The sequence below is a fragment of the Suricata suricatta genome, chromosome 10 (genome assembly GCF_006229205.1).
Source record: "Suricata suricatta isolate VVHF042 chromosome 10, meerkat_22Aug2017_6uvM2_HiC, whole genome shotgun sequence".
Taxonomy (NCBI): Eukaryota; Metazoa; Chordata; class Mammalia; order Carnivora; family Herpestidae; genus Suricata; species Suricata suricatta.
In genome coordinates this window covers 10,833,056-10,846,619 of record NC_043709.1, presented here as the reverse complement: position 1 = coordinate 10,846,619, position 13,564 = coordinate 10,833,056, and the positions used below count along the sequence as shown (strand labels likewise).

The 13,564-nt window shown below is 56.1% G+C and overlaps 1 protein-coding gene across 2 annotated transcripts; it reads right to left on the bottom strand.

The window, feature by feature from the left end:
• Positions 1–252: 252 nt before the first annotated feature.
• TXN2 (thioredoxin 2) lies at positions 253–12,278 on the bottom strand. Of its 2 annotated transcripts, none has more exons than XM_029954942.1 (4): positions 12,129–12,249; positions 10,886–11,142; positions 8,980–9,103; positions 253–1,037 (listed from the first exon to the last, which is right to left on the bottom strand). In XM_029954942.1, the coding sequence occupies exons 2-4, from the start codon at positions 11,140–11,142 to the stop codon at positions 924–926; spliced, it is 495 nt and encodes a 164-aa protein (XP_029810802.1). In that variant the 5' UTR covers positions 12,129–12,249; the 3' UTR covers positions 253–923. The 2 variants fall into 2 exon arrangements, with proteins under 2 accessions (XP_029810802.1, XP_029810801.1); XM_029954941.1 differs by lacking the exon at positions 253–1,037 and adding an exon at positions 1,084–1,305 and having other exon boundaries at positions 12,129–12,278.
• Between the last annotated feature and the right edge of the window lie 1,286 nt (positions 12,279–13,564).

Here is a 13,564-nt window from a genome sequence, read left to right as displayed (position 1 = left end):
ATGTCCGGGTACCAACCTGGGCTCTGTGCCCCACAATCTGTGTCCTTCTATGCTAATGAAGACAATAAGTGCCCTGCTGCCTTGTGTGTGAAGGCGGCCCCAGGACAGTGGCCATGACTGACAGCACTATTAGCAACAGGGGAGGCTGGCCAAGGGCAAGACGGTGGTAGAGAGTCAGAGGAAGCAGGGACAGCAGCCAGGCTGGGAAGGGGACACGAGTGCTCCTGGAGCCCAGACAGAACAGAAGCTGTCGACAGAGCAAACCTTGGCTTTATTGGTCTGGTCTGTTCACAGTGAGGCTTCCCGGAGGCAGCGGCCTGACTGCCCCTCCCCCCTGCCCCGTGCGTGTTCTCCGCCCTTGTGCCTGGGGAGGCAGGAAGGTGGCTGGGGGGGGGGGGGCTACAGGGTAATTTCGTGTGGGGCCCAGGGTCTGTTCTTCACAGCAGGAGGTAGAAGGGAGCACATAAAGTTCTTTATTACAGACCTACACAAAATGAGAGAATTATAGATTACTCTCACTAGTTTGGGTTTCAGTTTTCTGTCTTCTTTTTCACAGACCAGCAGCAGGAGAGAAAAACTGCAAGAGGCAGATGGGCTAGGCACCGGGGTGCAGACCAGAAGGGGCCGGGGAGCCCGGCGCCGTGGGCTGGCCGGCCTGGGGCTCTCTCCGGCACCCTGGGGGGACGAGGTGAGCCCTGGTGGGGGCAGACAAAAGAGAGTGGGTGGGAAGCCGGCTGTCCCCAGGTCAGTGGCAGTCAGCTGGCCCGGAAGCTGGAAGCTCCCAGGTTTGGGGGCCCGTTCTCCAAAGCACGGGTCCACAGGGGCCGGACAGAAGGGAGAAGGAGGGAAGGGCCAACACGGAAGGTTGGAGTTCTAGCGGGGGGCCCAGGTGGGCGAGGGCAGCCAGGACTCATCCGTGCTCGTCAGCCAATCAGCTTCTTCAGGAAGGCCTCCAGCTGGTCCTCGTCCTTAATGCCCACGAACTTGTCCACCACATCCCCGTTCTTGATGGCCAGCACGGTGGGCACGGCGGACACCTGGGTGGAGGAGACAGATGGGTCTGAGGAGCGTATCCGCTGCCGCCACATCAGCCCCACATACTGCCACTCCCTGGCCTTTGTGGGGAGGGCCGGTGGCTCACGCGGGGCGGGGACTGCCCAGGCTGTGGGCCGGGCCTCTCCTCTTGGTGCAGGGGTCCTGAGGGCCCTGGAGGTCCATCCACCGGAGAGACTTTTCCACTGCGGGCTCCCAGCGGTCCCCTTCCTCCCCTAACCGCTCGGCTGACTCACTGGCCCAGTGGTTTGGCTGCAGTGACAGGAGAGATGAAAATAACCCGTGAGGCTGCAGGCGGGGCTGGGGGCGGGGAGAGGCTGAGGAGCCAGGAGACGCTCCCGGAGGACGAGGACCGTAGCCCCGGAGGTGTGGGAGCCCGAGGCCTGGCCCTGCCGCTCACTTGCACCACCTTCACAGCCCCAGTGCCCTCTTCTGTAAAACGGGCATGACGAGATCTCCCTGGAAGGTTCAGGATGGAGAGCAATGGTGCAGATACAAAGCTGAGTGGTAAGGAGCACGGGAGCTGGATGTGGCCGGCCCGATGTTCAGCCACTCTGGGGAAGCCACTCATCCCCCTATCTCCGTGTTCTCATCGGAGCCCACAACGCCCTGCACCGGGCAGGGGCCTGGGGTGCAGTGGCGCTCAACAAACAGTGGCTACAGAGAGCATGGCAGAGAAGTCTAACACAGGCCCCATGTGAGCCACGCTAGCCGGCCGCCCTGGACGGTTAGCAGGGGCCCAACGTTCGCCGACTCATCCTGGACAGTGTGGGGGGAGGGGCTTGGCTACACACAATCTGATGTTTACTTATTGGGGGGGGTCGGAGGCAACGTTCTTGGCCTGTGCAGCGTTTTCCCAAGTTCCCTCAGGGGACCGGTGCGCATTACTGGCATGTGAGTGAGGCTCTCTGCGTGCTCCGGCATCTAGTATTTTCTGCGGCCTGGGCTCCCTGCCTGACCTCTGTAGACATTTTTTAAAAACTGGATAAACAGAACAAGATAAACAGACGTTTCACACACATGTAACTACAAGGTAACAACAGCCATTTACACAAACATCCCGGGCCCTCAGGGTTCTCAGTGCGTCCTGCCCACTGCCCACGAGTCACCTCGGAAACCAGACTTCGGGGTTAGAACGGTCACACTGTGCAGGGTCAGTTTTGAGGGAACTGGAGGCCATGTGGGCCCGAGCTCACACCCCGACTGTGTGGCAGGCACGGACCTCTGCTAACGGGCTCTGGGGAGACAGTCCCTGTCCCTGTTAGTCCCTCCAGGCCCTTTGGAGGACTGTCCTGGGACTGATGTGGCGGCAGCGGATACGCTCCTCAGACCCATCTGGAAGTGGGCTGACCATGTGTGCCACTGCCCGGGCCCCTGTCCTTACTGCTCGTGACTGTGGCAAGGGAGGTGGCAGGAAGCACGAGGGTCCCACACATGGCTCGTTCTGTCTCCAGGCACAGGCAGGGCCTAGGGAAGCTTGCTCCGGCCTGACTGCACCCCAGTCATTCGGGGTGTGCGCATGTGCGCAGGTGATACGTAGGCTCTACCCCGGGACTGGAGCCCAGTGCGGGGCCTGAACTCATGACCCTGAGATCAACACCTGAGCTGAGATCAAGGGTCAGATGCTTAACCGACTGAGCCCTCCAGGTGCCCCAAAGGATTTTAATTTAATTCAATTCAATTCAATTCAATTTAATTTAAAATACATATTTCCAAATGTCTGCTTATTTTTGAAGGGGGATGAGCAGGGGAGGAACAGAGAGACGGGGGACAGAGGATCTGAAGCGGGCTCCGTGCTGACAGCAGAGACCCTGATGTGGGGCTCAAACTCACAAACCACCAGATCATGACCTGAGCGGAAGCTGGAACGCTCAATGACTGAGCCACCCAGGCGCCCCAGGATTTATTTTTTTAAGTAACTTGTACACCCAATGTGAGGGCTTGAACTCACAACTCCGGAGATCAAAATTCACACACCACTGACAGAGCCAGCCAGGCAACCCAGAGCTATGTTCTTATGCGCCCTCTAGTGGCCAGCGAGAGCAGCGAGTGTGCCTCAAATCCAGCCCAACGGAGGCTCCAGCACTAAACCGCATCCCCTCTGCTCCTGTTTCTTTAACTGACACAAATGGTGTATGTCAGGGGCACCTGGGTGGTTCAGTGGGTTAAGCACCTGACTCCTGGCTTCAGCTCAGGTCATGGTCTCTTGGTCTGAGAGTTCAAGCCCCGCACTGGGCTCTGTGCTGGCAGCTCGGAGCCTGCGTGGGGTTCTGTCTCCTGCTCTCTGCCTCTCCTCTGCCGGCGTGCGCTCTCCTGCTCTCAGAAAGAATAAATAAACAAGCAAGGAAGCTGTGGGTCAGCGTACGAGAAGTGGTCTGTCTCTACGGGTCGTCTCAGGCCGGTGCTTCCTGAGGGGCCCCGAGTGGACTGGCTCTTCGAGAGCTCCACTCGAGTCCCACCACAATCACACTGTGTGAACTCTCACGTGTGCGTGCACACGCACGGCTGCGCTGCAGGCAGGTGTCCCGCAGACACTCCAAAGTCTGGTCACGACGGACCGAGGGCGTTGTGCAAAGCGTGAGCCTGAATCACATGCGTGCACAGGCCCCCGCTGTAGGCCCTGGGGGGCGACTGGACTTCCTGCCCTCATGGAGGAGGAGGTGACTTTGCTGCTCTGGAGTCTGGTTCGCACACCAGGAGGGGCTGGCGCTTATAAACACAGCCTTAAATGGAAGCGCACGGGTCCTTGGCACGCGATCCGCGTGGAAGAGGAAGCGGGGCCGTGGTGGACGGAGCCAGAGCGCTGCTTCCCGCTCACCTCTGGCAGCTCTGAGGCCCGACTGAGGGGCCAGAAGAGAGATGAACAGACCTGGGAGGATGCACTGCCCACCCCCTGCTCTGCGACACCCCTGGAGCCTCCCAGGCTGGACCCGGCGCCCTGAGAATTCAGCGCAGGGTGTGCACTCGCGCTGTCCCCACGAAACTGGAGCGGGTGGCTCGCACTCTGCAACGGAGCTCAGGGTCCCTGCTCAGCACCCCCCACCCCCCGCCAGCTTCCTCCATCTGTGAGGACCTACCAAGGGACAGACACAGCACTAGGTCACTGTAGGCTGGCAACGTCCTCCTCAGCTAACGGCAGAACTAACGCAAAGGAAGAGATCAGTGTCGCCCAGGCATCTGCACACGGGGGGCTCCTTTAAGGGTCAGGAACGACACCCACCACTTGCAGATGCCACCTCATAAATTCTTGCTTCGACGAGGGGGTCACTTTAAAGAGGCGAAGACAGAGGCACAAAAGCTGAATGAGGAAGTGGAGCTGGGATTGGTCACGGGCCCTGTGTGACTTTGCTGTGACATCGGGCTGTGCCGTCCCTCAGCCTGAGAGTGACGGAGTCCCAGCAGGGCGAGGGTGAACAGGCGGGGGGGGGGGGGGGGGGGCATTAAAAGGACTCCACGCTTCAAACGAGAAGCCTTTGGACACAGGAGGACTCTTGGACAAAACCATTACTGAGAAAATCCAATCCAACTCTGACATTCTGGAAAAGGCAAGACTGTGGAGACAGCACAAAGATCACAGGGTGTCAGGGGCTTCAGGGGAGGAAGGAAGAAAAGGAAAGGTGGAAGCCAAGGGATTTGTGAGTCAGTGAGACTATTCTGTACGTGTGTCACTGCACATTTGTCAAAACCCACGAGACGGACCCCAAGCGGTGGGAACCCTCGCACGCCCCCAGTTGGCGCAGGACTTCGGAACTTCTGCATCTCGAGGTCTGGTGCCAGACTGCTGGCGGGGGTCTCCTAGAGGCTGGTCAGAAAAGCAGAATCTTAGGGGCGCCTGGGTGGCTCAGTCAGTTGAGTGGCCGGCTTTGGCTCAGGTCATGATCTCACAGTTCATGGGTTCGAGCCCCGCGTCGGGCTCTGTGCTGACAGCTAGCTCAGAGCCTGGAGCCTGTTTCAGATTCTTTGTCTCCCTCTCTCTCTGACTTCCCATGCTCACACTGTCTCTCTTTGTCTCAAAAATAAATAAAAAACATAAAAGGAAAAAAAAGAAAAAAGAAAAGCAGAATCTTGGACTCTCCCTTGACCTATGGAACCACAATGTGCTTTTAAGCAGTATCCCAGGTCACAGTCATGTTTGCGAAGCCCTGATTTAGAATATTTGCACAGTGGGCACATATGGCGACAATCGATTCCAGCCATATATTCATAATAATATGAAATATCGATACTCCGGGAACTGTCTATGCGGTTATAGGAAACACTAAAAGGAAAACAATTCAAATAGAACCTTAAACGAGTTCCCCCAAATGGAGACAGGCATTGTATCTGGGACAGTAAGACGACAGGGGTCTTTTCCCCTTACTCAGGACTTGGCTGTTTTTCTACTGTTTTTTAAAGGGCCTTGTCCATAAGGGGAGAAAATAAAAGAATAACAGCTCCAAGTGTGAAGTCAGAGGAAAGCATAAAGCTTCGAGGGGCCCCCGCTGGGTCCACTCTTTGTCCCCAGGACCTGGCAAGGTCTGTACGGTCACGGAATGCCCAGCCTCTCGGGGGGGGGGGGACGAGGAGACGAGGAGCAGAGCTTTCCGTGGGGCCAAGCCAGGGTGGTGCACCCCGAAACTACCGAAGCCCCGAGCCTTTCCCTTCCCTGTCTGTTGGGAGACAGTGGGATTGGGGGGGGGGAGGGGGTCAGTTGTCACATGTGCGGCGCAGGACGGGGGAGGCTCGCCCTGAGGGCGTGTGCTGGGCTCAAGGGGAGGTTCAGGAAAGCCTGGAGAGAGGCACCAAATCCCCTGAAAACAATGTTTCCCTTTTTATAAAGTAGGCTCCACACCCAACGTGGAGCTTGAACTCGGGACCCTGAGATCAGGAGCCGGGGGCTTCGGGGACCGAGCCAGCCAGGCGCCCCTCCCCGAACACAGGTTCAAGCAGCTTCTACCACACATTCGTCCAACACTCGGAAAAGGACGAAGGTGTCCCAGGAGGCGCCGCGGTCTCTCAGCTGGAACCTTCTTCCCCTGGCTCTCTTTCTGAAGAATGGTGTGAAGGACGGAAGGGAAGGGGGCCAGGAAAGTCCCGGCTGGAGCTTCCTCAGCCCCGCAGTGCCATCCGCCCGGGGCTCGGCAAAACAAGGAGGCCGGGACCGGGTGATGCGACCCACGCTATCTGGACGGTGGACAGAGGGAGGAGCGAGAAGATGCCACCAGAGGACCCACTTCCAACGCCACTTTCCAGGCTTACCCACAGGGCCTCGGTGCCCAGCCCCACACCACTAGGCCCCCTGGAATGCAGGTGGGGGCCGTCTCGGGAACCTCACCACCGGGTGCGGGGGCCCTGTTGGCAGGAACTGGGTTACTGGTCTTCACATCTGCACCAGTTAAGCACAGTTCCTGGAGCGTAGTTGGCGCTCCGGGTGTGTCTGCCAGAAAGTTCCACTGGCCGAGGCCGACTGGCCCAGTGGCAGGAGTTACCCGAAGAAACCTTAGGCCTGCCCTTGACCCTGGGAAGGCCCTGGGAGCTCCAGCCCTCAGCTCATGTCTGCAGCCACTGCGGGCCTTGGGGGAGGGGTGGTCAAGGAGGCGGAAGGTAGGGGCATCGAGGTGACCGGTAAGGACCCCTTGACTGAACGACCAGGGAGAGAGCTTTAGAAAACAGCAGCTTGGGATGCCTGGCTGGCTCTGTCAGGAGAGCACGCTACTCTTGATGTCAGGGTTGTGAGTTCGGGCCCCACAATGGGGATATCGCTTACTTAAAAAAAAGGCAGAACACAAAAATAGTGCTTCCCCGCTCTCCCCTGCTCTAGCCCTCCTGGTCAGCAGCCCTCGGTCACACAGCGCCACAGTCTCACTTAGCTAACACCCCCTGGCTCATCTGCAGGGCTCACCGGGGGCTCTGCCTGCCCGGCATCTGTTTCCTGTGCCTCTGGTCGGGACAGCCTGATCACTCCCGCCCCAGTGCCACAGGCGGCCCGCCTAGTCTCACCCCTGTCCCCCTGAGGACTGGCTGCAGGCTGCATCTCTACTGGAGCTGAGCCTGGACTTACAAACTCTGAGAAGGAAGCGGGCCCCCTTTTTCAGGGAGGAGGGAAGGGACGGGTGGAGAAGGGATGGGATGAGGGTCCTCTGACCACATCCGAGTGTCAAGAGAACCAGAAATCTGATTTTCACGGGAAATCTTCTGTTTTAGATACCAGCATCTAGTTCAGTATTAAAAAAAACACCACCACAAGACAAAACCCAAGGGTCAGATCCAATGTGCCGGGGTGCCAGCTCTGGCCACAGGCCACCAAGTATAACCTCGGCTTTGTAGTAATGGCCTCCTCGGCACCCCTTCCATCTGGTCACAGTCACCACCCCCACCGGCCCGCGCTCTTACTCTCTGCTCGGTTCTCCACGCTGGCCATCCAGCCACAAGGCATCTGTCCCTTTCTCCAGCTGTTGTCTCTGAGGACCCCACACCCCACGCATTTCCTGCTCCAGGCTTCCTGCTCCAGGCACACAGGCCCTGCTTTTCTTTGAGAAACCTGTGCTCACCCTGACCCCAGGGCCTTTGCACTTGATGTCTGCTCTGCCTAGATTACTCTTCCAAAGAGCTGCCTGCTTCATTTTCTCACTCTGTCCAGGTCTTTGCTCAGATATTGGCTTCTCAGAAAGGCCTTCCCTAACCTATGCTTTTATTATTTATTTTTATGTTTTAAAAAGTAAGCTCCACACCCAACATGGAGTTTGAACTCATGACCCTAAGTTCAAGGGTCACATGTTCTACTGAGCCAGCCAGGTGCCCCCTTACCTTTTAAAAATGAAACCTTCCCATGGGGCACCTGATGGCTCAGTTGGTTGAGCGTCTGACTTCGGCTCAGGTCATGATCTCATCGCTTATGGGTTCAAACCCCGTGTCGGGCTCTATGCTGACAGCTCAGAGTCTGGAGCCTGCTTTGGATTTTGGGTCCCCCCCCCCACTCTGCCCTTCCACTGCTCTTGCTCTCTCTCTCTCTAAAATGAATAAACATTTAAAAAAAAAAAAACCCTCCCCAGCCCCATCTCCTCTTTCTGATTTGTTTCCATAGCACTCATTACCTAAAGCAGGGATCCCATGGGCCAGACCCAACCTGCTACCTGTTTGTGTGAATAAAGTTTTATTGGCATACATCTATGACCATTTATATACTGTCCCTGGCTACTTTAGATGGCGGGTGAGTGTTTGCAGTAGAGACCCATGCCTTGGAAAGCTTCAAGTATGTTCCATCTGGTCCTTTAGAGAAAAAGAGTGCCGATCACCTTTTTTTTTTTTTCTCCAACTTTGTTCATTGCCATTATCACCAACCAAGTAACAGCACCTGGCATTTAAAGAGACTCTGAAAGCACATCTGTTAAATGCACACATAGACCAACCAAACACATTAGACTAGCCTGTCTCGGTGTGTGCTGTGCATCCTCCACGGCCCCACTCAGAGGCCCCCGAGAGGGAAGCATCCCTCCTCGGACCCCAATAGTCAGTCCCTTCTTCCTTTGCGCCCCTCTGCTGTCAGCACCTCTCACCGTGTGCTGAAACTAGCTCTCGCTAGTCTAAGGGTGCTGGAAAGCAGTCACCTTCCCTGTGCCAGAGTCGCGGACGCCTGGCTCACTGCGGGGCTCCCGAATGACCGCTGACCGAACATGTGGGTGGCTGAGTACATGAACGGGGTGCATCGGTGCTCCGACGCTCAGACAAGAACCTGGTGTTTTGGACCATTCACTCCACTTCCTAAAAGTGGGCAAGACAGACAAGCGGCTCAGAGGGTCAACAGAGTCACATCTGCAAAGTGCTCTAAACTCCCAAGAGCTCTAGAAAAACCCGAGACACCTCTTCCTGGCTGCCTGGTGGCCCCTAAGATGTGTCTCGCACCCACTACCCTGGGGCCCAAGCACCCCCCCCCCCACCAAATCATACCTCGTATTCCAGGGCGAGGTCTGTGTGGTCGTCAATGTCCACCTTGGCCATCACCACTTTTCCGTGCTGCTTGGCCACCACCTTCTCCAGCCTCGGCCCCAGGATCTTGCACGGGCCACACCACCTCAGAAGGGGAGAAAGGAGGCGTCCGGTCACAAGAGTGCTCAGCCATCGTTTTACTGTCTCCCCAGAAACGTCCCTTGACCCACATCTTTCTGAGGGACCTTTTGCCCTATTAGCTCTGTTTACGTGTTTGAATATTAACCTGTAATGGCAACACGCCAAATGATAAAGCCAGAACTCTGCGGGGGCGGCGGGGGGGTTCCCAGGGGTCCCTGGCTTCTAGAACACGGTCTTCATCAGAGGACTTTCACAAAGGTTATTTCAATGGATATAAGAGAAATGCACTGCCATATAGAAAAATACGGAGATGTGAAGTTAAAAGGTTTGTGTTCAAAGACCCCTCGCCTATCAGCTGACTGTTCTAAGGCCTCGGTTTCCTCTTTTGAGAAAGAGATCACGCCTCTCCAAGCAGCGAGGAGACATCCACTAAGGCAATGTGGATACACATGCTCTGTAAATGGCAGGGTCATTCCAGATGCTTCACAGACCCACAACTACAGGGAGGACAAACCAACGGCTGGGGAGCACCCGCAACACACTGGTCGCTGCACCAGGACCTTCTCTGCTTTCACTGCCCAGAACCCTCAACCCCACAAAGGAAAAGAAAACCGCCTTCCTAAGACATGGAAGAGCGTACAAGGTCAGGAGCCTGGGCACAGTCCCAGAGCTGGTGGGCGGCACACCGCATCTGCAACCCGAGGTTAGGTTCCAAATGTCTTCCTTCAGCCCTGGCTATTCTGTGGTCCCTGGCTAGCACCACGCCCATCACAGCGGTTCCCCTCTGGGTGGTGCGCTCTTCAGGACCCAGCTGGCGCCTCCGGGGCACTAGGGACAGCGCCTGGCACTGAATCCACAAACTCACATCTTCCTTCCTAGTTGAAGGAACCGAGGCAGCAGCCCATCGATCATTCATTTGGGTAGTCCTCCCTGGAGGGCTCGCTACACCGGGGAGGTAGAAAGCTCCGCCTTCCATGAACCCCTGCCCGATGCCCTGTTTTATTCCCAGCCTCCAAAACCCTTTCCCTTCAGAGATTTCAATTAAGGAACTCAAGACACCTAAAAACCCAGTTTGCAAGACCTTATCTCCTATTGCAAGTGAGGACGGGGAGGCCCAAGGAGGTCACACAGCCTGCCCAAGGCACTGCAGTGAGTCAGAGAGAGCGGGAAAGGAAGAAAGCAAAACACTCTGTCAGACATTGGCCCCCAACTTCCAACTCAGGCTAGGCCAGGTCTGTCCAGTTCTTTGGTAGCCAGGTGGCTAGTCAGGACCCAAAGCCTGGAAACGAAGGAGGCCACGCTAACAATGAGAAGGCGAGAGGCAGCATTTAAGTATCCCTAAAGCACCGAAAAGAAAACCCTGCCCCTCCCCTGCGTGCCTGGATCTCACTGTGCTGACACTGATAACTTCTTGCCAGCCCTTGCCAGGTTTGGAGGCACGATGCTAAAAATCAGCTTATCTGCAGGGCCAGGGGTTGGAAGACACCATGAGCCGGAAAATGGGACAGTCCTATTTTTCTTGCTTTGGTCCCAGCTGAAGGGGACTCGGAGCCACTGGGCAGTGAGATACAGAACGCTGAGTGTTTCTCAGCACTGGGAGCTTTGAAGAGCGTTTACTGGCGTGTGTCCTACCAGACTGTGCTCAGTCTTAGAGGACTGGGTCTTACCAGTCTTTGTAATGAGACTACATCGGAGAGGCATCACACATGGCACCGAGGCACAGCAGGCACCTGGTAAACACCCGACTAAGCAACACCCATTCTTCCACTGACCCCTGGGCACTCACTGGGCATGAAAATCCACCACCACTGGTGTTTCACTGTTGACAACTCGGTCTTGAAAGTCAGGTCCATCCTGGATATTAAAGGTCGTTGTGCAGACTCTGGTGGTGTATAGTGACCGGGCATGGTTGGGTGTTACTGTTGGGCTGTCACCAGGACTTCGCTGCAGGGCCCTGGGGGTGAGGGGTGCCCACCGACCCTGAGGTGGTTTCCTGGAGGTGACAGAGGCCAGGAACCTCCTCAGGAGAAATCGCTGAGCCATCTGTGAGGGAAAGAGGCAGGAACAGTTCAAGAAGTCAGCATCCCAGGAAAAGAAAGGTATTTGGGGAGATCGTGGCGGGGGAGGGGGGCTCAAAATTAAAACTCAGGGCCCGAAGAAGAATGCCAGGAAATAATATAACAGATTTCTAGAGGAGAGGGCGCCTGGGTGGCTTGGTGTTTAAGGGACCAACTCTTGGCTTCCACTCAGGTCACGATCTCACGGTTCATGGGTTCAAAGCTCTGACAGGCTCCAGGCTGACGGGGCTGAGCTGCTTGGGATGCTCTCCCTCTGCCCCTCCCGCATGCTGTCTCTCAAAATAAATAAACTTAAAAAAAAAAAGATTTCTAGAATAGAGGTATGTGAAGAATGAGAATCAAAAAGCAGAAAGAGTCACAGACCACTACTGAAATATTGGACTGACGACAGTAGAGAAATCAGGAGATCCCGAATTACAGCAGAAGGGAAGGAAGAACCTAGCCTATATTCACGGAGCACCTGCTAAGGGCCAGGTGCCTTACACGCATTATTAGTTCTCCCAGATCACCCAGGAGGAAGTTTCTACAGTACTGGTCATATTAGACAGGGAGTCCGAGGCTCAGGTAATTGTCACACGCCCAAAGTAACCTATTAAATGAGAGTCAACACTGAAACCCAATGCCGTCTGTAAGTTCTTTATTACTCTTTTTAATGAGTGCTTTAACGGGAAACTAAGAGAAAAGGGAATTACCAAAGGATCAGAAAGGAGGAATCGCAACAATTCAAGGGGGGAACTAAGAGGTTCACGACCCGGAGTGTGTGTGGAGGACTAAAAAATAAGGGACACGCGAGAGGAGGGAATCGGACGCCGCCGGGGATCCCAGGTCTCTGCAGGACAGGTCCCCCCGCCCAAGGTCTCTACCCGGTCGGCCTCCGGCCAAGGGCAGGAACAGACCCGGAGCGTGCCTCCGCCGCGACACCACCTAGAGCCACCCCCACGAGCCTCCTACCTCCCTGCAGCGCGAGCGGAGGGATGCGCGGCCCGGCCCTCCCCGCCAGTCAAGGGCACCCCGCCGTCACTTCCCCGGAGGGGGGGGCCTTTCCAGCATCACTTCCGGGCAAGGCACTCTGGAGCACTTCGCTCCGCAACCCGAGGGGCGGCTTGCATTGTCCACCAATGGGGACGGCGGGCGACGGGACAGCGGAAGGGGTGGAGCCTCAGTTAGGGACCGGAAGAGAGGCGTTCTCGGGGAGAGACAGCGGAAGAGGGGGCTGGCCCTCGGAGGGGAGGGACCGGGAGAAGGGGCGGGTCTTCGGGGGAGGGACCGGAAGAGGGGCAGGTCTTTGGGAGACGACAGGAAAAGGGGGTGGCCCTCGGAGAGGGGCCAGAAAAGGAAGGCGGGCCCTAGAGGAGGGCCCGGATGAAGAGGAGGCGGGAGGAGGTGGGAGCGTGAGGGAGTTACCCAAGGTCGGAAAGGGCGGGAAGGAGGTGTGGTTCCGGGTTATGCAAACTCCTCTACCGCCTACCCCTTTGCCTCAGTGTCTTCCAAAAACTACAAGTGCGGGAGATTCTTTTTCTTTTTTAATTTTTTTAAGCTTTACTTATTTTTGAGAAACAGAGCACGAGCAGGGGAGGGGCAGAGAGAGAGGGAGACCCAGAATCTGAATCAGGTTCCAGATTGTGAGCTGTCAGCTCAGAGCCCCACATGGCGCTTGAATTCACAAACTGTAAGATCTTGACCTGAGCTGAAGGCCCACGCTTAGCCGACTGAGCCATCTTGGCGTCCCCAGGTGCAGGAGATTCTTTTCCTCCTTTTTACAGATGAAGCAGCTAAGCCCTTGAAGGCAGAAGTGCTAGTTAGGGGCAAAAGACCCTGACTGGGAGTAAAGAGGACGCTTTGTGGCCCTTGTCTGTCACACGAAACTGTACGACCTTGTTTTGAACAAGTCACTCTGGCCCAAGGGGCTTCGGTTTCCCAATACGTGACATGAAAGGCATGGCTCAAGTCTGTCTCCAGAGTTGCTGGCGAACCGGGCTTGGACAGGATGTCAGGTAGTGGCGGTGCTCGGAGGGCCTGGCTTTGAGGCCCCGGGTAGAGTGTGGGGACCCATGAACTTGCTTGGACCCCTTCGCACCTGCCGTCACTGTCCTGGACAGCAGGGGTCTAAGTGTCTGTGCGGACCAGGCTAGAGGCACAGCCATCTCGTCTTCCCCTGAACCTTCTAGAGGGTTACATTACATTACATTACAACCACTCATGGCCTGGTGGTTCTATGAATACATCACTGCCTTTTCCCTCCTCCTCACCTTTGCTTAATTTGAAATGTTCTTTTCTCTCTCCATTTGGCAGAACACCTACTCATCACTTCTTCTCTGAGCAGCTTTAACTGCTTCCTTCTCTACAGTGCTTTGTTCATAACTCTTATGTAACACATTGTACAGTGT